This window comes from Sebastes umbrosus, unplaced genomic scaffold, assembly GCF_015220745.1.
Source record: "Sebastes umbrosus isolate fSebUmb1 unplaced genomic scaffold, fSebUmb1.pri scaffold_151_arrow_ctg1, whole genome shotgun sequence".
Classification (NCBI taxonomy): Eukaryota; Metazoa; Chordata; class Actinopteri; order Perciformes; family Sebastidae; genus Sebastes; species Sebastes umbrosus.
In genome coordinates this window covers 1-22500 of record NW_023618471.1, presented here as the reverse complement: position 1 = coordinate 22500, position 22500 = coordinate 1, and the positions used below count along the sequence as shown (strand labels likewise).

At 43.3% G+C, this 22500-nt stretch overlaps 2 protein-coding genes and 1 long non-coding RNA gene across 5 annotated transcripts in view; 1 reads left to right on the top strand and 2 right to left on the bottom strand.

The window, feature by feature from the left end:
• The window catches only part of LOC119484324 (transcription termination factor 1-like), a 16101-nt gene extending 3921 nt beyond the window's left edge, over window positions 1-12180 (bottom strand). Inside the window, exons 1-7 of the mRNA XM_037763065.1 lie at window positions 12078-12180; window positions 7852-8651; window positions 5689-5813; window positions 4408-4593; window positions 4247-4325; window positions 1162-1286; window positions 866-1061 (exon numbers count right to left, since the gene is read on the bottom strand). Coding sequence (XP_037618993.1) covers window positions 866-1061; window positions 1162-1286; window positions 4247-4325; window positions 4408-4593; window positions 5689-5813; window positions 7852-8441 — 1301 coding nt within the window. The 5' untranslated portion in view covers window positions 8442-8651; window positions 12078-12180. The remainder of the gene's footprint in view (window positions 1-865; window positions 1062-1161; window positions 1287-4246; window positions 4326-4407; window positions 4594-5688; window positions 5814-7851; window positions 8652-12077) is intronic.
• Window positions 12086-12775, top strand: LOC119484326. Its single transcript, XR_005205957.1, has 2 exons — window positions 12086-12166; window positions 12466-12775. It is a non-coding gene; the product is annotated as an uncharacterized LOC119484326 (long non-coding RNA).
• Window positions 12776-13656: 881 nt separating this feature from the next.
• On the bottom strand, window positions 13657-21541 carry gpsm1a (G protein signaling modulator 1a). Of its 3 annotated transcripts, none has more exons than XM_037763062.1 (5): window positions 21274-21363; window positions 21061-21216; window positions 16806-17650; window positions 14522-14719; window positions 13657-14316 (listed from the first exon to the last, which is right to left on the bottom strand). In XM_037763062.1, exons 3-5 carry the CDS (start codon window positions 17115-17117, stop codon window positions 14083-14085), a joined length of 744 nt encoding a protein of 247 aa, XP_037618990.1. In that variant the 5' UTR covers window positions 17118-17650; window positions 21061-21216; window positions 21274-21363; the 3' UTR covers window positions 13657-14082. The 3 variants fall into 3 exon arrangements, with proteins under 3 accessions (XP_037618990.1, XP_037618991.1, XP_037618992.1); XM_037763064.1 differs by having other exon boundaries at window positions 14278-14410; window positions 21274-21541; XM_037763063.1 differs by lacking the exon at window positions 21274-21363 and having other exon boundaries at window positions 21061-21258.
• Window positions 21542-22500: the final 959 nt, after the last annotated feature.

The window sequence follows — 22500 nt, the reverse complement described above, 5'->3', positions numbered from 1 at the left end:
CACCTGGACACCTAAAGAACTGGACACCTGAACACCTTACCACCTGAACACCTGGACACCTGAACAACTGGACACCTGAACACCTGGACACCTGAACAACTGGACACCTGAACACCTGAACACCTGGAGACCTGAACACCTAAAGAACTGGACACCTGAACACCTTAACACCTGAAAACCTGGACACCTGAACAACTAAAGAACTGGACACCTGAACACCTTACCACCTGAACACCTGGACACCTGAAGAACTGGATACCTGAACACCTGGAGACCTGAACACCTGGACACCTAAAGAACTGGACACCTGAACACATGAACACCTGAAGAACTGGACACCTGGACATCTAAAGAACTGGACACCTGAACACCTGCACACCTGGACACCTAAAGAACTGGACACCTAAGGAACTGGACGCCTGAACACCTAAAGAACTGGACACCTGAACACCTGGAGACCTGAACACCTGAACACCTGGACAGCGGAACACCTGAAGAACTGGACACCTGAACACCTGGACACCTGAACACTTGGACACCTCGACACCTGGAGACCTGGACACCTGAAGACCAGAAGAACTGGACACCTGAACACCTGAAGACCAGAAGAACTGAACACCTGGACACCTGAATACCTGGACACCTGAAGACCTGAAGACTAGAAGAACTGGACACCTGAAGACCAGAAGAACTGGACACCTGAACACCTGAAGAACCTCACTTGTTTATTGTATCTGCATGTTTCAGAGTTGCATTGGAATCACCCCCTGTATCGGTCTCCTTGTGATCCAGAGTATCAGTACCAGTACCAGTACCAGTACCAGTACCAGTACCAGTACCAGGACAGTACAGCAAGTGCACTGACCATTTGAGTCGACACTGGGTCCAGGATCTGGTCCCGACCTGCTGACTGATCTCCTTCCAGGGCAGGTTGTTAAACAGCTGGTCCCTGCTCAGACCCGGACCTGCAGAACTCTGTTGGACCAGAACCTCAAAGTGAGCATTCAGAGCCTGCTTCAATCTGGACTCCTCGTCTGGACTCCAGGACCCGCGAGCTGCAGCTGGACGGACACAAGTTCACACACAGGTGAGGTTCTACGACATTCAGCCCGGTATGTCTGAAGGGTTCTAACAGAACCTGAGAGAACCTCAGGTGTTTACCAATGTGGGAGAAGCGTTTCTGTAAGGAGAACACGCTGCGGTCCATCTTCTCAGAGATCGTCTTCCAGTCGTTACCATGGAGGTTCTGTAACTTCTTCAGAGAACGCACCTCCTCCTCTGAGAACCTGAACCAGGACACCCACAGGTAGAATATCAACATACAGAGAACACCCACAGGTAGAACATGAACATACAGAGAACACCCACAGGTAAAACACCAACATACAGAGAACACCCACAGGTAGAACATCAACATACAGAGAACACCCACAGGTAAAACACCAACATACAGAGAACACCCACAGGTAGAACATCAACATACAGAGAACACCCACAGCCAGAACACCAACATACAGAGAACACCCACAGCCAGAACACCAACATACAGAGAACACCCACAGGTAGAACATCAACATACAGAGAACACCCACAGGTAAAACACCAACATACAGAGAACACCCACAGGTAGAACATCAACATACAGAGAACACCCACAGCCAGAACACCAACATACAGAGAACACCCACAGCCAGAACACCAACATACAGAGAACACCCACAGGTAGAACATCAACATACAGAGAACACCCACAGCCAGAACACCAACATACAGAGAACACCCACAGGTAGAACATCAACATACAGAGAACACCCACAGCCAGAACACCAACATACAGAGAACACCCACAGGTAAAACACCAACATACAGAGAACACCCACAGGTAGAACATCAACATACAGAGAACACCCACAGCCAGAACACCAACATACAGAGAACACCCACAGGTAGAACATGAACATACAGAGAACACCCACAGGTAAAACACCAACATACAGAGAACACCCACAGGTAAACCACCAACATACAGAGAACACCCACAGGTAGAACATCAACATACAGAGAACAACCACAGGTAGAACATGAACATACAGAGAACACCCACAGCCAGAACATGAACATACAGAGAACACCCACAGGTAGAACATGAACATACAGAGAACACCCACAGGTAGAACATCAACATACAGAGAACAACCACAGCCAGAACATGAACATACAGAGAACACCCACAGCCAGAACATGAACATACAGAGAACACCCACAGGTAGAACATGAACATACAGAGAACACCCACAGGTAGAACATCAACATACAGAGAACAGCCACAGCCAGAACATCAACATACAGAGAACACCCACAGGTAGAACATGAACATACAGAGAACACCCACAGGTAGAACATCAACATACAGAGAACACCCACGGGTAGAACATCAATATACAGAGAACACCCACAGGTAGAACATGAACATACAGAGAACACCCACGGGTAGAACATCAACATACAGAGAACACCCACAGGTAGAACATCAACATACAGAGAACACCCACAGGTAGAACATCAATATAAAGAGAACACCCACAGGTAGAACATGAACATACAGAGAACACCCACAGGTAGAACATCAACATACAGAGAACACCCATGGGTAGAACATCAATATACAGAGAACACCCACAGGTAGAACATCAACATACAGAGAACACCCACAGGTAGAACATCAACATACAGAGAACACCCACAGGTAGAACATCAACATACAGAGAACACCCACAGCCAGAACATGAACATACAGAGAACACCCACAGGTAGAACATGAACATACAGAGAACACCCACAGCCAGAACATGAACATACAGAGAACACCCACAGGTAGAACATGAACATACAGAGAACACCCACAGGTAGAACATCAACATACAGAGAACACCCACAGCCAGAACACCAACATACAGAGAACACCCACAGCCAGAACATGAACATACAGAGAACACCCACAGGTAGAACATCAACATACAAAGAACACCCACAGCCAGAACATCAACATACAGAGAACACCCACAGGTAGAACATGAACATACAGAGAACACCCACAGGTAGAACATGAACATACAGAGAACACCCACAGGTAGAACATCAACATACAGAGAACACCCACGGGTAGAACATCAATATACAGAGAACACCCACAGGTAGAACATGAACATACAGAGAACACCCACGGGTAGAACATCAACATACAGAGAACACCCACAGGTAGAACATCAACATACAGAGAACACCCACAGGTAGAACATCAATATAAAAAGAACACCCACAGGTAGAACATGAACATACAGAGAACACCCACAGGTAGAACATCAACATACAGAGAACACCCATGGGTAGAACATCAATATACAGAGAACACCCACAGGTAGAACATCAACATACAGAGAACACCCACAGGTAGAACATCAACATACAGAGAACACCCACAGCCAGAACATGAACATACAGAGAACACCCACAGGTAGAACATGAACATACAGAGAACACCCACAGCCAGAACATGAACATACAGAGAACACCCACAGGTAGAACATGAACATACAGAGAACACCCACAGGTAGAACATCAACATACAGAGAACACCCACAGCCAGAACATGAACATACAGAGAACACCCACAGGTAGAACATCAACATACAAAGAACACCCACAGGTAGAACATCAACATACAGAGAACAACCACAGGTAGAACATGAACATACAGAGAACAGCCACAGCCAGAACATGAACATACAGAGAACACCCACAGGTAGAACATCAACATACAAAGAACACCCACAGCCAGAACATCAACATACAGAGAACACCCACGGGTAGAACATCAATATACAGAGAACACCCACAGGTAGAACATGAACATACAGAGAACAGCCACAGCCAGAACATGAACATACAGAGAACACCCACAGCCAGAACGTAAAGACGGAGGGGTTTCTACAGCTACAACATGACCCCTCCGTGTCTTTATGTTCTGCCTGTAGAACCCACGTATGAAAACAGAGGGTTCTGCAGGTAAAACATAAAGATACAGGTGTTCTACAACTAGAACATAATCCCTCCCTGTCTTTACGTTCTGACTTTAGAACCCACGTATAAAAACAGAGGGTTCTGCAGCCAGAACGTAAAGATACAGGGGGTTCTCCAAGTGGAACACAGAGGGTTCTTGTCTGAGAACAGAAACAGGACCTCTGACCTTCCGTTGTAGTTCCTGTCGTCAAACATCTTCTTGGCTCTCATGTAAACCTGCCGACACGTACGAGGAACCCCCTCAGCTGGAGAGACAAAACGTTACCATGACGATGATAAGGATGATGACGATGATGATGATGATGAAGGTGGTGTTTGTTTACGTACCGATCCTCTCCAGGAAGTGATGTCGTGCTCTCAGCTTCTTGATCTCCCCCTCCGACTCTCTGTACCTCTGAGGGAACAGCAGCTGATTGGCCGAGCTGACGCCCGTCAGAACCAGGAAGTCTGCCATGTTCTCTCTGATTCGCTGATTCTCCTGCTGAGAGCACCGCCCCCGCCGCAGAGACACACCTGCAGGACGAGGAACAGCTGTACTTGCAGTATTTGAAGTATTAGTACCTTGCTGTTTGAATGATTTGAAGTGTTTGCAGTATTAGTACCTTGCTGTTTGAAGGATTTGAAGTGTTTGCAGTATTAGTACCTTGCTGTTTGAAGGATTTGAAGTGTTGTAGTATTAGTACCTTGCTGTTTGAAGGATTTGAAGTGTTGCAGTATTAGTACCTTGCTGTTTGAAGGATTTGAAGTGTTGTAGTATTAGTACCTTGCTGTTTGAAGGATTTGAAGTGTTTTCAGTATTAGTACCTTGCTGTTTGAAGGATTTGAAGTGTTGTAATATTAGTACCTTGCTGTTTGAAGGATTTGAAGTGTTGCAGTATTAGTACCTTGCTGTTTGAAGGATTTGAAGTGTTGCAGTATTAGTACCTTGCTGTTTGAAGGATTTGAAGTGTTGCAGTATTAGTACCTTGCTGTTTGAAGGATTTGAAGTGTTGCAGTATTAGTACCTTGCTGTTTGAAGGATTTTAAGTGTTTGCAGTATTAGTACCTTGCTGTTTGAAGGATTTGAAGTGTTGTAGTATTAGTACCTTGCTGTTTGAAGGATTTGAAGTGTTGCAGTATTAGTACCTTGCTGTTTGAAGGATATGAAGTGTTGCAGTATTAGTACCTTGCTGTTTGAAGGATTTGAAGTGTTTGCAGTATTAGTACCTTGCTGTTTGAAGGATTTGAAGTGTTGTAGTATTAGTACCTTGCTGTTTGAAGGATTTGAAGTGTTGCAGTATTAGTACCTTGCTGTTTGAAGGATTTGAAGTGTTGCAGTATTAGTACCTTGCTGTTTGAAGGATTTGAAGTGTTGCAGTATTAGTACCTTGCTGTTTGAAGGATTTGAAGTGTTTGCAGTATTAGTACCTTGCTGTTTGAAGGATTTGAAGTGTTGCAGTATTAGTACCTTGCTGTTTGAAGGATTTGAAGTGTTGCAGTATTAGTACCTTGCTGTTTGAAGGATTTGAAGTGTTGCAGTATTAGTACCTTGCTGTTTGAAGGATTTGAAGTGTTGCAGTATTAGTACCTTGCTGTTTGAAGGATTTGAAGTGTTTGCAGTATTAGTACCTTGCTGTTTGAAGGATTTGAAGCGATGCAGGTCGTATCTCAGCAGCGTTCTGATCTGATGGACTGATTTCTTCTTGACATCTGGAATGAACTCCTGCAGCTCCTCCACCAACGCCCAGTCCACCCTGACAACACAGGAAATACACCGTTTATACTGCGCTATGATTGGACCAGAGAAATACTGCACTCTGATTGGCTGCTGGAAAATGTTAACACAGGCTTTGTCTTCTTTTTTGAAATTCGTATCATTATTTTAAATAAATGTATATTTTATAACATCACAACTTTTACCTTAGAACGTTACGACTGTGTCTTACACCGTTACAACTGTATATTCACCGTTACGAATGTATCTTACAACGCTACGACTGTATCTTCAACGTTACGACTGTATCTTCAACTTTACAACTGTATCTGTCAGCGTTGCGACTGTATCTTCAACATTACGACTGTATCTTACAACGTTACGACTATCTTCAACGTTACAACTGTATCTGTCAGCGTTGCGACTGTATCTTCAACATTACGACTGTATCTTCAACGTTACGACTGTATCTTCAACGTTACGACTGTATCTCACAACATTACGACTGTATCTTCAACGTTACAAATGTATCTTACAACGCTACTACTGTATCTTACAACGCTACGACTGTATCTTACAACTTTACAACTGTATCTGTCAGCGTTGCGACTGTATCTTCAACATTACGACTGTATCTTCAACGTTACGAACGTATCTTACAACGCTACTACTGTATCTTCAACTTTACAACTGTATCTGTCAGCGTTGCGACTGTATCTTCAACATTACGACTGTATCTTCAATGTTACGAATGTATCTTACAACGCTACTACTGTATCTTACAACTTTACAACTGTATCTTTCAGCGTTGCGACTGTATCTTACAACGTTACGACTATCTTCAACGTTACGACTGTATCTCACGTCACGACTGTATCTTCAAAGTTATAACTATCGTACAACGTTACGACTATATCTTGACCGTTACGACTGTATCTTCAACGTTACGACTGTACCTTCAACATTCGACTCTATCTTCAACGTTCGACTGTATCTTATAACGTTACGACTATCTTTCAACGTTACGACTGTATCTTCAACGTTACGACTGTATCTTTCAACGTTACGACTGTATCTTACAACGTTACGACTGTATCTTTCAACGTTACGACTGTATCTTACAACGTTACGACTGTATCTTTAAACGTTACGACTGTATCTTACAACGTAACGACTGTATCTTCAACGTTCCGACTGTATCTTTCAACGTTACGACTGTATCTTTCAACGTTACGACTGTATCTTCAACGTTACGACTGTATCCTACAACGAAACGACTGTATCTTTAAACGTTACGACTGTATCCTACAACGTTACGACTGTATCTTTAAACGTTACAACTTTATCTTCAACGTTACGACTGTATCTTCAACGTTCGACTGTATCTTAAACGTTACGACTGTAGCCTACAACGTTACGACTGTATCCTACAACGTTACGACTGTATCTTTCAACGTTACGACTGTATCTTCAACGTTACGACTGTATCCTACAACGAAACGACTGTATCTTTAAACGTTACGACTGTATCCTACAACGTTACGACTGTATCTTTAAACGTTACAACTTTATCTTCAACGTTACGACTGTATCTTCAACGTTCGACTGTATCTTCAACGTTACGACTATCTTTCAACGTTACCACTGTATCTTCAATGTTACCACTGTATCTTCAATGATACCACTGTATCTTCAACGTTACGACTGTATCTTCAACGTTCGACTGTATCTTCAACGTTACGACTGTATCTTCAACGTTCGACTGTATCTCCAACGTTACCACTGTATCTTCAATGTTACTACTATCTTCAATGTTACGACTGTATCTTCAATGTTCGACTGTATCTTCAATGTTACGACTGTATCTTCAACGTTCGACTGTATCTTCAACGTTACCACTGTATCTTCAGTGTTACCACTATCTTCAATGTTACGACTGTATCTTCAACGTTCGACTGTGTCTTCAACGTTACGACTATCTTTCAATGTTACCACTGTATCTTCAACGTTCGACTGTATCTTCAACGTTACGACTGACAAGTTCAAATAGAATATTTATAAAAGAGAGAAGAACTCACTGCTCTTCTTCTAAATCTGCTCTTCTTGTCAAACTCTCTTCTCCTCTTCCTCCTCCTGTCGTCTTCTTCTCTCCCACCTTCTCACTCCCTCCCGTCCTCTTCTCTTTTCTCTTCTTCTCTTCCACAGTCTCTCCTTCCTGTGACATCACTTCCAGCACACTCCCATCTTGTTTTTTCTTCTTGTTCTTCATCCCGTCGTTGTTGGTTTCCATGGAAACCAAGACATCTTTTTCTCTGTGGTTATGGCCTGTTGTTACCGTGGCGATGCCCTCCTCTCTCAGCCCGTTCTTGTGTTTCTTCTTCTTCTTCTTTTCTGTCTCACTGGTTTCTACGGCGACCAGCGTCTCCTCCTCCACCACCACCTCCTGCCTCTCCTTTCTCTTCTTCTTCTTCTTCTCCTCCTTCTGGCTGCTTGCATCTACATCAGGAGCAGAAGGAGGAAGACTGACCTCCTCTTCCTTCCTTTTATTGTTTTTCTTCTTCTTCGCTCTCTCAGGTGTGCCCATGTCGACAGGGGAAGGACATTCCTCTATTTCTGACCTCCTCCTCTTCCGCTTCTGAGGGGACGGAGAATCTGCAGGAGGATTCATGGCAGGAGGAGGTGATGGAGGAGATGAAGGAGGAGGTGAAGGAGGAGGTGAAGGAGGAGATGAAGGAGGAGGTGATGGAGGAGGTGAAGGAGGAGGTGAAGGAGGAGATGAAGGAGGAGATGAAGGAGGAGGTGATGGAGGAGGTGAAGGAGGAGATGAAGGAGGAGGTGATGGAGGTATGCTGCTGATGATCAGTTTTCAGTGTTGGAGCTGTAAAACAAGAAACAAAGGGTTTATTGAAGTACGGAGGTTAAATAGTTTAAAAATGTAATAGTTTTATAGTTTAATAGTTTAATAATTTAATAGTTCAATAGCTTCATAGTTTAATAATTTAATAGCTTCATAGTTTAATAATTTAATAGCTTCATAGTTTAATAATTTAATAGTTTAATAGCTTCATAGTTTAATAGCTTAATAGTTCAATAGCTTCATAGTTTAATAATTTAATAGCTTCATAGTTTAATAATTTAATAGTTTAATAGCTTCATAGTTTAATAGTTTAATAGTTCAATAGCTTCATAGTTTAATAGTTTAATAGCTTCATAGTTTAATAATTTAATAGTTTAATAGCTTCATAGTTTAATAGTTTTATAGTTCAATAGCTTCATAGTTTAATAGTTTAATAGTTCAATAGCTTCATAGTTCAATAATTTAATAGTTTCATAGTTTAATAGTTCAATAGCTTCATAGTTTAATAATTTAATAGTTTAATAGCTTCATAGTTTAATAATTTAATAGTTTAATAGCTTCATAGTTCAATAATTTAATAGTTTCATAGTTTAATAGTTCAATAGCTTCATAGTTTAATAATTTAATAGTTTAATAGCTTCATAGTTCAATAATTTAATAGTTTCATAGTTTAATAGTTCAATAGCTTCATAGTTTAATAATTTAATAGTTTAATAGCTTCATAGTTTAATAATTTAATAGTTTCATAGTTTAATAGTTCAATAGCTTCATAATTTAATAGTTTCAGTTTAATAGTTTAATAATTTAATAGTTTAATAGCTTCATAGTTTAATAGTTTAATAGCTTCATAGTATAATAATTTAATAGTTCAATAGCTTCATAGTTTAATAATTTCATAGTTTAATAGCTTCATAGTATAATAATTTAATAGTTCAATAGCTTCATAGTTTAATAATTTAATAGTTTAATAGCTTCATAGTATAATAATTTAATAGTTTCATAGTTTAATAGTTTAATAATTTAATAGCTTCATAGTTTAATAGTTCAATAGCTTCATAGTTTAATAATTTAATAGCTTCATAGTTTAATAGTTTAATAGTTCAATAGCTTCATAGTTCAATAATTTAATAGTTTCATAGTTTAATAGTTCAATAGCTTCATAGTTTAATAATTTAATAGTTTAATAGCTTCATAGTATAATAATTTAATAGTTTCATAGTTTAATAATTTAATAGTTTAATAGCTTCATAGTTTAATAGTTCAATAGCTTCACAGTTTAATAATTTAATAGTTTATAGCTTCATAGTTCAATAATTTAATAGTTTCATAGTTCAATAGCTTCATAGCTTAATAATTTAATAGTTTCAGTTTAATAGTTTAATAATTTAATAGTTTAATAGCTTCATAGTTTAATAGTTCAATAGCTTCATAGTTTAATAATTTAATAGTTTAATAGCTTCATAGTTCAATAATTTAATAGTTTCATAGTTTAATAGTTTAATAGCTTCATAGTTTAATAGTTCAATAGCTTCATAGTTCAATAATTTAATAGTTTCATAGTTTAATAGTTCAATAGCTTCAGTTTAATAATTTAATAGTTTCATAGTTTAATAATTTAATAGTTTAATAGCTTCATAGTTTAATAGTTTAATAGTTCAATAGCTTCATAGTTTAATAATTTAATAGTTTAATAGCTTCATAGTTTAATAGTTCAATAGCTTCATAGTTTAATAATTTAATAGTTTAATAGCTTCATAGTTTCATAGTTTAATAGTTCAATAGCTTCATAGTTTAATAGTTTAATAATTTAATAGTTTAATAGTTTCATAGCTTCATAGTTTAATAGCTTCATACTTTCATAGTTTCATAGTTTAATAGCTTCATAGTTTCATAGTTTAATAGTTCAATAGCTTCATAGTTTAATAATTTAATAGTTTAATAATTTAATAGCTTCATAGTTTAATAGCTTCATAGTTTCATAGTTCAATAGCTTCATAGTTTAATAATTTAGTAATTTAATAGCTTTATAGTTTAATAGCTTCATAGTTTCATAGTTTAATAGTTCAATAGCTTCATAGTTTAATAATTTAATAGCTTCATAGTTTAATAGCTTCATAGTTTCATAGTTTAATAGTTCAATAGCTTCATAGTTTAATAATTTAATAGTTTAATAATTTAATAGCTTCATAGTTTCATAGCTTCATAGTTTCATAGTTTAATAGCTTCATAGTTTAATAGCTTCATAGTTTCATAGCTTCATAGTTTAATAGCTTCATAGTTTCAGTTTAATAGTTCAATAGCTTCATAGTTTAATAATTTAATAGTTTAATAATTTAATAGCTTCATAGTTTAATAGCTTCATAGTTTCATAGTTCAATAGCTTCATAGTTTAATAATTTAGTAATTTAATAGCTTTATAGTTTAATAGCTTCATAGTTTCATAGTTTAATAGTTCAATAGCTTCATAGTTTAATAATTTAATAATTTAATAGCTTCATAGTTTAATAGCTTCATAGTTTCATAGTTCAATAGCTTCATAGTTTAATAATTTAATAGTTTAATAATTTAATAGCTTCATAGTTTAATAGCTTCATAGTTTCATAGTTCAATAGCTTCATAGTTTAATAATTTAATAATTTAATAGCTTCATAGTTTAATAGCTTCATAGTTTCATAGCTTCATAGTTTAATAGCTTCATAGTTTACTAGTTTCATAGCTTCATAGTTTCATAGCTTCATAGTTTCATAGCTTCATAGTTTCATAGTCAGCCCATCGGTTCCTCACAGAACAATAATATCAAACCTCCTGATCAGCTGCCTGTCAGCGGATAAACAATCAAACATCATATAACAACATTATTATTAATAATAATAACAATCATTACTGATCGGGATTGTTGTCATAGTGATGTCATAGTGATGTCATAGTGATGTCATAGTGAAGTCATAGTGATGTCATAGTGAAGTCATAGTGATGTCATAGTGATGTCATAGTGAAGTCATAGTGATGTCATAGTGATGTCATAGTGATGTCATAGTGAAGTCATAGTGATGTCATAGTGAAGTCATAGTGATGTCATAATCAGGAAGTGTAGCTGCTCTACTAAACAGAGTTCTTATTGTCTCCATTCAGATCTCTGTGTTGAGCAGGGGTTCTCCTGGTGGTCTGGGGGGTCTGGAGGGTCTGGGGGGTCTGGGGGGTCTGGGGGGTCTGGAGGGTCTGGGGGGTCTTGTGGACCTCCAGCAGACAGTAAGACCCGGACCGGACCCGGACTAGACCCGGACCGGACCCGGACTAGACCCGGACCGGACCCAGACCGGACCCGGGACCAGAACCTCAGACCGGTCCGGTCCCGGGTCTAAACAAACACGGAACCGGATGGAACCGGTTGCAGCAGTCGAACATGTTCTAAAGGTTCTAAAGGTTCTAAAGGTTCTAATCACTCACCAGCTGCACGCGGCTCGAGCTCCTCACACATGCGTGTTTACTTCCGGTTTCCTTTCAGCGCATGCGCATCCTCAGAGAGCAGAGAAGAGGTGATGAGGTGAAGAGGTCTCACTCTGACTGAGATTCTGCATCCTTTTATCTCTTATTAGCTCATGAAGAGGTCTCACTCTGACTGAGATTCTGCATCCTTTTATCTCTTATTAGCTCATGAAGAGGTCTCACTCTGACTGAGATTCTGCATCCTTTTATCTCTTATTAGCTCATGAAGAGGTCTCACTCTGACTGAGATTCTGCATCCTTTTATCTCTTATTAGCTCATGAAGAGGTCTCACTCTGACTGAGATTCTGCATCCTTTTATCCTTTTATCTCTTATTAGCTCATGATGAGGTCTCACTCTGACTGAGGTTCTGCATCCTTTTATATCTTATTAGCTCATGATGAGGACTTCTACTGCTGAGTTTAGTTGAACTGTTGTACTTTAACTTCACACGGTTACATTTACTCACAAACATTCAAATATATAAAGTTTTTTATTCAAAGTTCAGTTTGTGTTCTTTACAAAGTAAAATCTGCTCTTCAGATGTTTTCAGAGAAACAGATAGAGTAAAGTCCTCCAGTAGTTTATAAAACCCTCTCCGTCTGTTGATCCAGATGAAATAAAAACCCACTCTGATGTTTGTTAGATAGATTTAAAAATCACTAACTAGTTACAGAATGTCATCACGTTATAACGCTCACATTTCTACGGATGTTATATATATATATATATATATATATATACACAGTACAGAATAGAAGGGTTAGTGCTAGAGAGCACAGGGGCCCTGGACCTGGTTCAGCTGTAGACCTGGTTCAGGTCTGGACAGCCTGGTCGGTAGTGCTCTGTACCGCCAAAATAAAACATCCCACTGATGTTATTAGTTGTGGTGTTTGTCGTTCATAAACTCGTTCAGGAACTGGTCCAGGAACTGGTCCAGGAACTCATCCAGGAACTCCTTCAGGAACTTGTTCAGGAACTGGTCCAGGAACTGGTCCAGGAACTTGTCTTTAGGGTTAAGTTTAGGTACGTTTATTCTAGTTAGTGTTCTTATTTTAGTTGATTTCTGTAATGAGTGATTTTGTCAGAACACGACTCGTACGATACGTCTGGATTCGTGAATTTTGTTCATATGTCAAAATTCTTAATACGAGAAAATTGGTGAATGACACAGATTCTGTTAAATAACCAATATTTACCAGAATAAAAGTCTTCTTCTTCACTGCCTGGAATAATGTTTACTAGGGATGCACCGATACCAGTCTGTTATTCAGACCGAGTACAAGTACTTACACTTGTGTACTCTCCGATACCGAGTACCGATACGAGTACTTCTCTGTGCCTAAAGACCCTCGTTAACAGCCAGCTGGAGGGTGTGAGCGACACACGGCAGGCTGGGGAGTCCCTCATACGAGGCTCTAGGTCGGCTTGGAAAGGCTCAGGGTGAAGGTGGCTCGCGGCCGCAGCTTTACAGCGCTCCCCGCCCGGACAGTTGGGGAGCTGGAGTGAAAGTAAAGTGGTATCGGTGCCGTGGTATCGGTGCCGTGGTATCGGTGCCGTTGTATCGGAGACGTTTTGAGAGTACGAGTACATGAGCACAGTATCGGACCCGATACCCGATACTGGTATCGGTATCGGTGCATCCCTAGTGTGTAATGATGTGGTCCGTGCACACGAGATACAAAGAAATCAAAGACCCACTGGTAGAAACATTGATCCACGGCGCTCCTAGTGGTAACAACCTTTAACTACTGACATCATACAGTAACACGTACAGCTGGTCTCAGGTCAGACCTTCAGGCTGGGTTTACTACGAGAATCCGTCACCGCGGTTTCCACATCAACAGTCTGAATCCTGATTCACAAACGCATGATGACAAGATCCAAACTCTGGTCCGCTGTCTGACGATTACAAACAGTACTTTTAGTCTACAGAGCACTAGAACCCCTGTGGACTCTGCTCTTCATCATGGATGCTGCTGATGATGATGACCGGGGGAGGAGCCAGCTGTGTGTGTGTTGATGTGGTCATTGTGGTCGTCCTCAGGGTGCGTCAGCAGCAGCGAGGCTCTCTGTTCGTCCATCCTCCTGGACTGAACTCTCTGAATCAAACTGAAGAAATCCTCCTGACCTTCAGGAACCGAACCAACCACATCCTCCAGATCAGGAAGGGAGCACCTCTGGTCCTCCATCCTGTCAGACTGCAGACAGACACAGTGACGGTTAGAAAGACGAGCCCCTCCAGACCTTCCAGACCTCCAGTCTGCTGATCCTGCTCCTCCCTCCAAGGAGCAGCTGGAAACAACATTTCACCTCATTTCAACCTCTGACAGTTCAGTCTGATACAGTGAAGACAAACATCGGTATAGTGACATTACGCTGCCCCCCTTAATGACATGCTGGTACCTGGTAGTGGATGAGCATGTAGTAAAAGTCCAGACTGGGCAAGGTGGGCTGGTCCGGGCAGCAGGCCCCACAGAGAGCAGCTGGTCCTGGGTCCGGCAGCAGGCTGAGGCTGGCTCTCTGGTCCTCCAGTCTCTGACCCTGACACTCCAGAATCAGGTCCAACAAGGCCTCCGGCTCCTCCTGCTGGCTGTTCCGACGCTGCGGTAACAACCCAGAGACCAGCCTCGAGTAAGACAATGTTCCTACCTGTACCCTGTTCCTCCCTGTACCCTGTTCCTCCCTGTACCTTGTTCCTCCCTGTACCTTGTTCCTCCCTGTACCCTGTTCCTCCCTGTACCCTGTTCCTCCCTGTACCTTGTTCCTACCTGTACCCTGTTCCTACCTGTACCCTGTTCCTCCCTGTACCCTGTTCCTACCTGTACCCTGTTCCTCACTGTACCCTGTTCCTCCCTGTACCCTGTTCCTCCCTGTACCCTGTTCCTACCTGTACCTTGTTCCTACCTGTACCCTGTTCCTACCTGTACCCTGTTCCTCCCTGTACCTTGTTCCTCCCTGTACCCTGTTCCTACCTGTACCCTGTTCCTCACTGTACCCTGTTCCTCCCTGTACCCTGTTCCTCCCTGTACCCTGTTCCTACCTGTACCCTGTTCCTCCCTGTACCCTGTTCCTCCCTGTACCCTGTTCCTACCTGTACCCTGTTCCTACCTGTACCCTGTTCCTCCCTGTACCCTGTTCCTACCTGTACCTTGTTCCTCCCTGTACCCTGTATCCTGTTCCTCCATGTACCCTGTTCCTACCTGTATCCTGTTCCTCCCTGTACCCTGTTCCTACCTGTACCCTGTTCCTCCCTGTACCCTATTCCTACCTGTACCCTGTTCCTCCCTGTACCCTGTTCCTACCTGTACCCTGTTCCTCCCTGTACCCTGTTCCTACCTGTACCCTGTTCCTCCCTGTACCCTGTTCCTACCTGTACCCTGTTCCTCCCTGTACCCTGTTCCTCCCTGTACCCTGTATCCTGTTCCTCCCTGTACCCTGTTCCTCCCTGTACCCTGTTCCTACCTGTACCCTGTTCCTACCTGTACCCTGTTCCTCCCTGTACCCTGTTCCTACCTGTACCTTGTTCCTCCCTGTACCCTGTATCCTGTTCCTCCATGTACCCTGTTCCTACCTGTATCCTGTTCCTCCCTGTACCCTGTTCCTACCTGTACCCTGTTCCTCCCTGTACCCTGTTCCTACCTGTACCCTGTTCCTACCTGTACCTTGTTCCTCCCTGTACCCTGTATCCTGTTCCTCCATGTACCCTGTTCCTACCTGTATCCTGTTCCTCCCTGTACCCTGTTCCTACCTGTACCCTGTTCCTCCCTGTACCCTGTTCCTACCTGTACCCTGTTCCTCCCTGTACCCTGTTCCTATCTGTACCCTGTTCCTCCCTGTACCCTGTTCCTCCCTGTACCCTGTTCCTACCTGTACCCTGTTCCTACCTGTACCCTGTTCCTCCCTGTACCCTGTTCCTACCTGTACCCTGTACCCTGTACCCTGTTCCTCCCTGTACCCTGTCCCTACCTGTACCCTGTTCCTCCCTGTACCCTGTACCCTGTTCCTCCCTGTACCCTGTATCCTGTTCCTCCCTGTACCCTGTTCCTCCCTGTACCCTGTTCCTACCTGTACCCTGTTTCTACCTGTACCCTGTTCCTCCCTGTACCCTGTTCCTACCTGTACCTTGTTCCTCCCTGTACCCTGTATCCTGTTCCTCCATGTACCCTGTTCCTACCTGTATCCTGTTCCTCCCTGTACCCTGTTCCTACCTGTACCCTGTTCCTCCCTGTACCCTGTTCCTACCTGTACCCTGTTCCTCCCTGTACCCTGTTCCTACCTGTACCCTGTTCCTCCCTGTACCCTGTTCCTACCTGTACCCTGTTCCTACCTGTACCCTGTTCCTCCCTGTACCCTGTTCCTCCCTGTACCCTGTCCCTACCTGTACCCTGTTCCTCCCTGTACCCTGTACCCTGTACCCTGTTCCTACCTGTACCCTGTACCTTGTTCCTCCCTTTACCCTGTCCCTACCTGTACCTCCTTGTACCCTGTACCCTGTACCTCCTTGTACCCTGCACCCTGTACCCTGTACCTCCTTGTACCTTGTACCCTGTACCCTGTACCCTGTACCCTGTACTCTGTACCCTGTACCCTGTACCCTGTACCCTGTACTCTGTACCCTGTACCCTGTACCCTGTACCCTATACCCTGTACCCTATACCCTGTTCCTCCCTGTACCAGGGATAGTTACCTTGCTCCTGGATGTCATGGTTCTGGTCCTAGAGCTCAGAGCAGAGCCGAAGCTCTGACCCCGGGGCCTGGTGGAGCTCTGGCAGCCTTCAGGACCAGGACCCAGCACAGGAGTCCCAAGACCTCCGAGGGACCTCAGGGTCCTGAGGGGTGAGAAGGAGGCTGAGGTTCTGGTGCTGGGACTGTGGCGTCCCGGTCCGGCCTCCAGACTGCCATTAGGGTGGGGGGGTGCCGTCCCCCCGATCCTCCCGTTCTGAGGAGAAGGTGAAGACCAGGAGGGAGGAGCTACACCTGAGAGTCTTCTGTCAGCCATGATGGAGCTGTGGGGTTGTGGGAGGGGCTAAAATCACCGCTGTCATCAGGGGGAGGGGCTAAAATCACTACTGTCATCAGTGGGAGGGGCTAAAATCACAGCTGTCATCAGTGGGAGGGGTTAAAATCACAGCTGTCATCAGTGGGAGGGGCTTAAATCACAGCTGTCATCAGTGGGAGGGGTTAAAATCACAGCTGTCATCAGTGGGAGGGGCTAAAATCACAGCTGTCGTCAGTGGGAGGGGCTAAAATCACAGCTGTCATCAGTGGGAGGGGTTAAAATCACAGCTGTCATCAGGGGGAGGGGCTAAAAATCACAGCTGTCATCAGGGGGAGGGGCTAAAATCACTACTGTCATCAGGGGGAGGGGCTAAAAATCACAGCTGTCATCAGTGGGAGGGGTTAAAATCACAGCTGTCATCAGGGGGAGGGGCTAAAAATCACAGCTGTCATCAGGGGGAGGGGCTAAAATCACTACTGTCATCAGGGGGAGGGGCTTAAATCATAACTGTCATTAGGGGGAGGGGCTAAATCCTGTCAGGAAGAGAAGAGAGGAGGAGGGTTTAAAGAGGAAGAGTTTAAATAACGTTAGCAGCAGGCTAACAGAACAGCTAACAGGCTGATGTCACATCTGTTTAATAATAATAAAACAACTTAAAGTTTGTTGAGAGCTAAAATAAATTTAAAACTACTTTTACAACAAGAGCTTGTTTAGTTTAGCGACAGACTGGTTCCAGATAGTCCTGGTTCCAGATAGTCCTGAGGTCAGTACTACGAAGTGAGTTCAATATCCCCAGGGCATCTCCGTCATCCCCAGGGCATCTCCGTCATCCCCAGGGCGTCTCCGTCATCCCCAGGGTATCTCCATCATACCCAGGGTATCTCCGTCATACCCAGGGTATCTTCATCATCTCCAGGGTATTTCCGTCATACCCAGGGTATCTTCGTCATCCCCAGGGCATCTCCGTCATCCCCAGGGCATCTCCGTCATACCCAGGGCATCTCCGTCATCCCCAGGGCATCTCCGTCATACCCAGGGCATCTCCGTCATCCCCAGGGCATCTCCGTCATCCCCAGGGCATCTCCTTCATCCCCAGGGCATCTCCGTCATACCCAGGGCATCTCCGTCATCCCCAGGGTATCTCCGTCATACCCAGGGCATTTTTATCATACCCAGGGTATCTTCATCGTCTCCAGGGTATCTCCATCATACCCAGGTTATCTCCGTCATCCCCAGGGTATCTCCATCATACCCAGGTTATCTCCGTCATACCCAGGGTATCTTCATCATCTCCAGGGTATTTCCGTCATACCTAGGGTATCTTCATCATACCCAGGGTATCTTCATCATCTCCAGGGTATCTCCATCATACCCAGGGTATCTCCAACATACCCAGGGTATCTCCATCATACCCAGGGTATCTCCATCATACCCAGGGTATCTTCATCATCCCCAGGGTATCTCCATCATACCCAGGGTATCTCCATCATACCCAGGGTATCTTCATCATACCCAGGGTATCTTCATCATCTCCAGGGTATCTCCATCATACCCAGGGTATCTCTATCATACCCAGGGTATCTTCATCATCTCCAGGGTATCTTCATCATACCCAGGGTATCTTCATCATCTCCAGGGTATCTCCATCATACCCAGGGTATCTCTATCATACCCAGGGTATCTTCATCATCTCCAGGGTATCTTCATCATACCCAGGGTATCTTCATCATCTCCAGGGTATCTCCATCATACCCAGGGTATCTTCATCATCTCCAGGGTATCTTCATCATACCAGGGTATCTTCATCATCCCCAGGGTATCTCCATCATACCCAGGGTATCTTCATCATCCCCAGGGTATCTCCATCATACCCAGGGTATCTCCATCATACCCAGGGTATCTTCATCATCTCCAGGGTATCTTCATCATCTCCAGGGTATCTCCATCATACCCAGGGTATCTCTATCATACCCAGGGTATCTTCATCATCTCCAGGGTATCTTCATCATACCCAGGGTATCTTCATCATACCCAGGGTATCTTCATCATCTCCAGGGTATGTCCATCATACCCAGGGTATCTCCATCATCCCCAGGGTATCTCCATCATACCCAGGGTATCTTCATCATCTCCAGGGTATCTTCATCATACCCAGGGTATCTCCATCCTCTCCAGGGTATCTTCGTCATACCCAGGGTATCTCCATCATACCCAGGGTATCTTCGTCATCCCCAGGGTATCTTCATCATACCCAGGGTATCTTCATCATCTCCAGGGTATCTTCATCATACCAGGGTATCTTCATCATCCCCAGGGTATCTCCATCATACCCAGGGTATCTTCATCATCCCCAGGGTATCTCCATCATACCCAGGGTATCTTCATCATCTCCAGGGTATCTTCATCATCTCCAGGGTATCTCCATCATACCCAGGGTATCTCTATCATACCCAGGGTATCTTCATCATCTCCAGGGTATCTTCATCATACCCAGGGTATCTTCATCATACCCAGGGTATCTTCATCATCTCCAGGGTATGTCCATCATACCCAGGGTATCTCCATCATCCCCAGGGTATCTCCATCATACCCAGGGTATCTTCATCATCTCCAGGGTATCTTCATCATACCCAGGGTATCTCCATCATCCCCAGGGTATTTTCATCATACCCAGGGTATCTCCATCATACCCAGGGTATCTCCATCATCCCCAGGGTATCTTCATCATACCCAGGGTATCTCCTGGTTATCTGGCTTCACTAACTCTAACAACAGAGATGAAACTAAGCGGTCCTATGAAGCTGGTTATCAACTCAGTAAATCAACCCAGAGTTTCTCAGTCTGGCTGTGAGCGCGTTCACATGAACGGGGAGGAGTTAGCAGCATCTGACCAATCACAGACATGGACTAGTCTACTGACCAATCACAGACATGGACTAGTCTACAGACCAATAACAGACATGGACTAGTCCACAGACCAATCACAGACATGGACTAGTCCACAGACCAATCACAGACATGGACTAGTCTACTGACCAATAACAGACATGGACTAGTCTACTGACCAATAACAGACATGGACTAGTCTACTGACCAATCACAGACATGGACTAGTCTACTGACCAATAACAGACATGGACTAGTCTACAGACCAATAACAGACATGGACTAGTCCACAGACCAATCACAGACATGGACTAGTCCACAGACCAATCACAGACATGGACTAGTCTACTGACCAATAACAGACATGGACTAGTCTACTGACCAATAACAGACATGGACTAATCTACTGACCAATCACAGACATGGACTAGTCTACTGACCAATAACAGACATGGACTAGTCTACAGACCAATAACAGACATGGACTAGTCCACAGACCAATCACAGACATGGACTAGTCCACAGACCAATCACAGACATGGACTAGTCTACTGACCAATCACAGACATGGACTAGTCTACAGACCAATCACAGACATGGACTAGTCCACAGACCAATCACAGACATGGACTAGTCCACAGACCAATCACAGACATGGACTAGTCCACAGATTTGCAGACAGACAGGCTGAGCAGCACATTTTACAAAGAGTAAACTATATTATAGAGATATGAAGAAATGAAACACTTAATCAGACTAACAGTAAAACAGATGAAGCTGCTAAATGCAGGTTCAACACTGTTTAACAGCTTCACTAGATACAACCAAGAGGTTTTGGTGCTTCACTGGAGTTTGTGTTGGAGTCTGAGTCTGAACAGCGGAGACACACGAGAGACCATGAGACACACGAGAGACCATGAGACACCAACCAGCAATGATTTATACCTGAACAAGTTACTAACAGGACCTTTAAAGACACTAAAGGTTTTATATTTCTGGTTCAACGAACAGGAAGTTAGAACAAACTGTAGTTTAAATAAAGTTTTAAATACTTCACCCCAACATCAGAACGTCTCCTTCTCCTTCTTCTTTTCTCTTCTTTCAGTTCTTCACTTCTCTCGTTTCTCATTTCCCTCCGACTGAAGCTGCTGGTCCACAATAAACACACTAACACACAATAAACACACACTAAACACACACACTAACACACACACTAACACACACACTAACACACAATAAACACACACTAAACACACACACTAACACACACACTAACACACACTAACACACACCACAATGGAAGAGAAAGAAAGAGGACAACCCCCCTCAATCCCCCCTCTGGGCTTACATCACAGTTACCATAGCAACCAAAGAGCGGCTTCCAAACCTCCTGCCTCCCTCTCTCCACACACACACACACACACACACACACACGCACACTTGCATTGTTAAGATCCATTCATCTGAACCCAGGGAGACACTGCTGAGGGCCTCACACACACACACACACACACACACACATGTTTCTTGGGCGCTCCCCACATAATCAACTGTGCTGCTCATCCCACAAATGCATGATCCTTACAAGTGTGACATCATTGTGAAGGTAAATAACCAGGCTTTCAACCATGTAAGATACAATGACCATTAGCATTAGCATCACCATTAGCATTAGCATCACCATTAGCATCACCATTAGCATCACCATTAGCATTAGCATCACCATTAGCATTAGCATCACCATTAGCATTAGCATCACCATTAGCATCACCATTAGCATTAGCATCACCATTAGCATTAGCATCACCATTAGCATTAGCATTAGCATCACCATTAGCATTAGCATCACCATTAGCATTAGCATCACCATTAGCATTAGAACAACAGAGAAATAATCCACCAAACTCAAGCTTACTACTTTATTACCAGTTTATAAATATTAATAATAAATGTATAACAATCTGTCTTCAGGTCTGTCTGTAGGTCAGTCTGTAGTTCAGTCTGTAGGTCTGTCTATAGGTCTGTCTTCAGTTCTGTCTGTAGGTCTGTCTGTAGGTCAGTCTGTAGTTCTGTCTGTAGGTCCTGTCCTGTAGTTCTGTCTGTAGTTCAGTCTGTAGGTCCTGTCTATAGGTCTGTCTGTAGGTCTGTCTGTTGGTCAGTCTGTAGGTATGTCTGTAGGTCTGTCTGTAGTTCAGTCTGTAGGTCTGTCTGTAGGTCAGTCTGTAGGTCTGTCTGTAGTCGTCTGTAGGTCAGTCTGTAGTTCAGTCTGTAGTTCAGTCTGTAGTGTGTCTATAGTCTTCTGTCTGTCAGGTCTGTCTGTAGGTCAGTCTGTAGTTCTTGTCTGTAGTTCAGTCTGTAGGTCTGTCTGTAGGTCAGTCTGTAGGTCTGTCTGTAGATCAGTCTGTAGTTCTGTCTGTAGTTCTGTCTGTAGGTCTGTCTGTAGTTCAGTCTGTAGGTCTGCTCTGTATTTCATGTCTGTAGTTCATGTCTGTAGGTC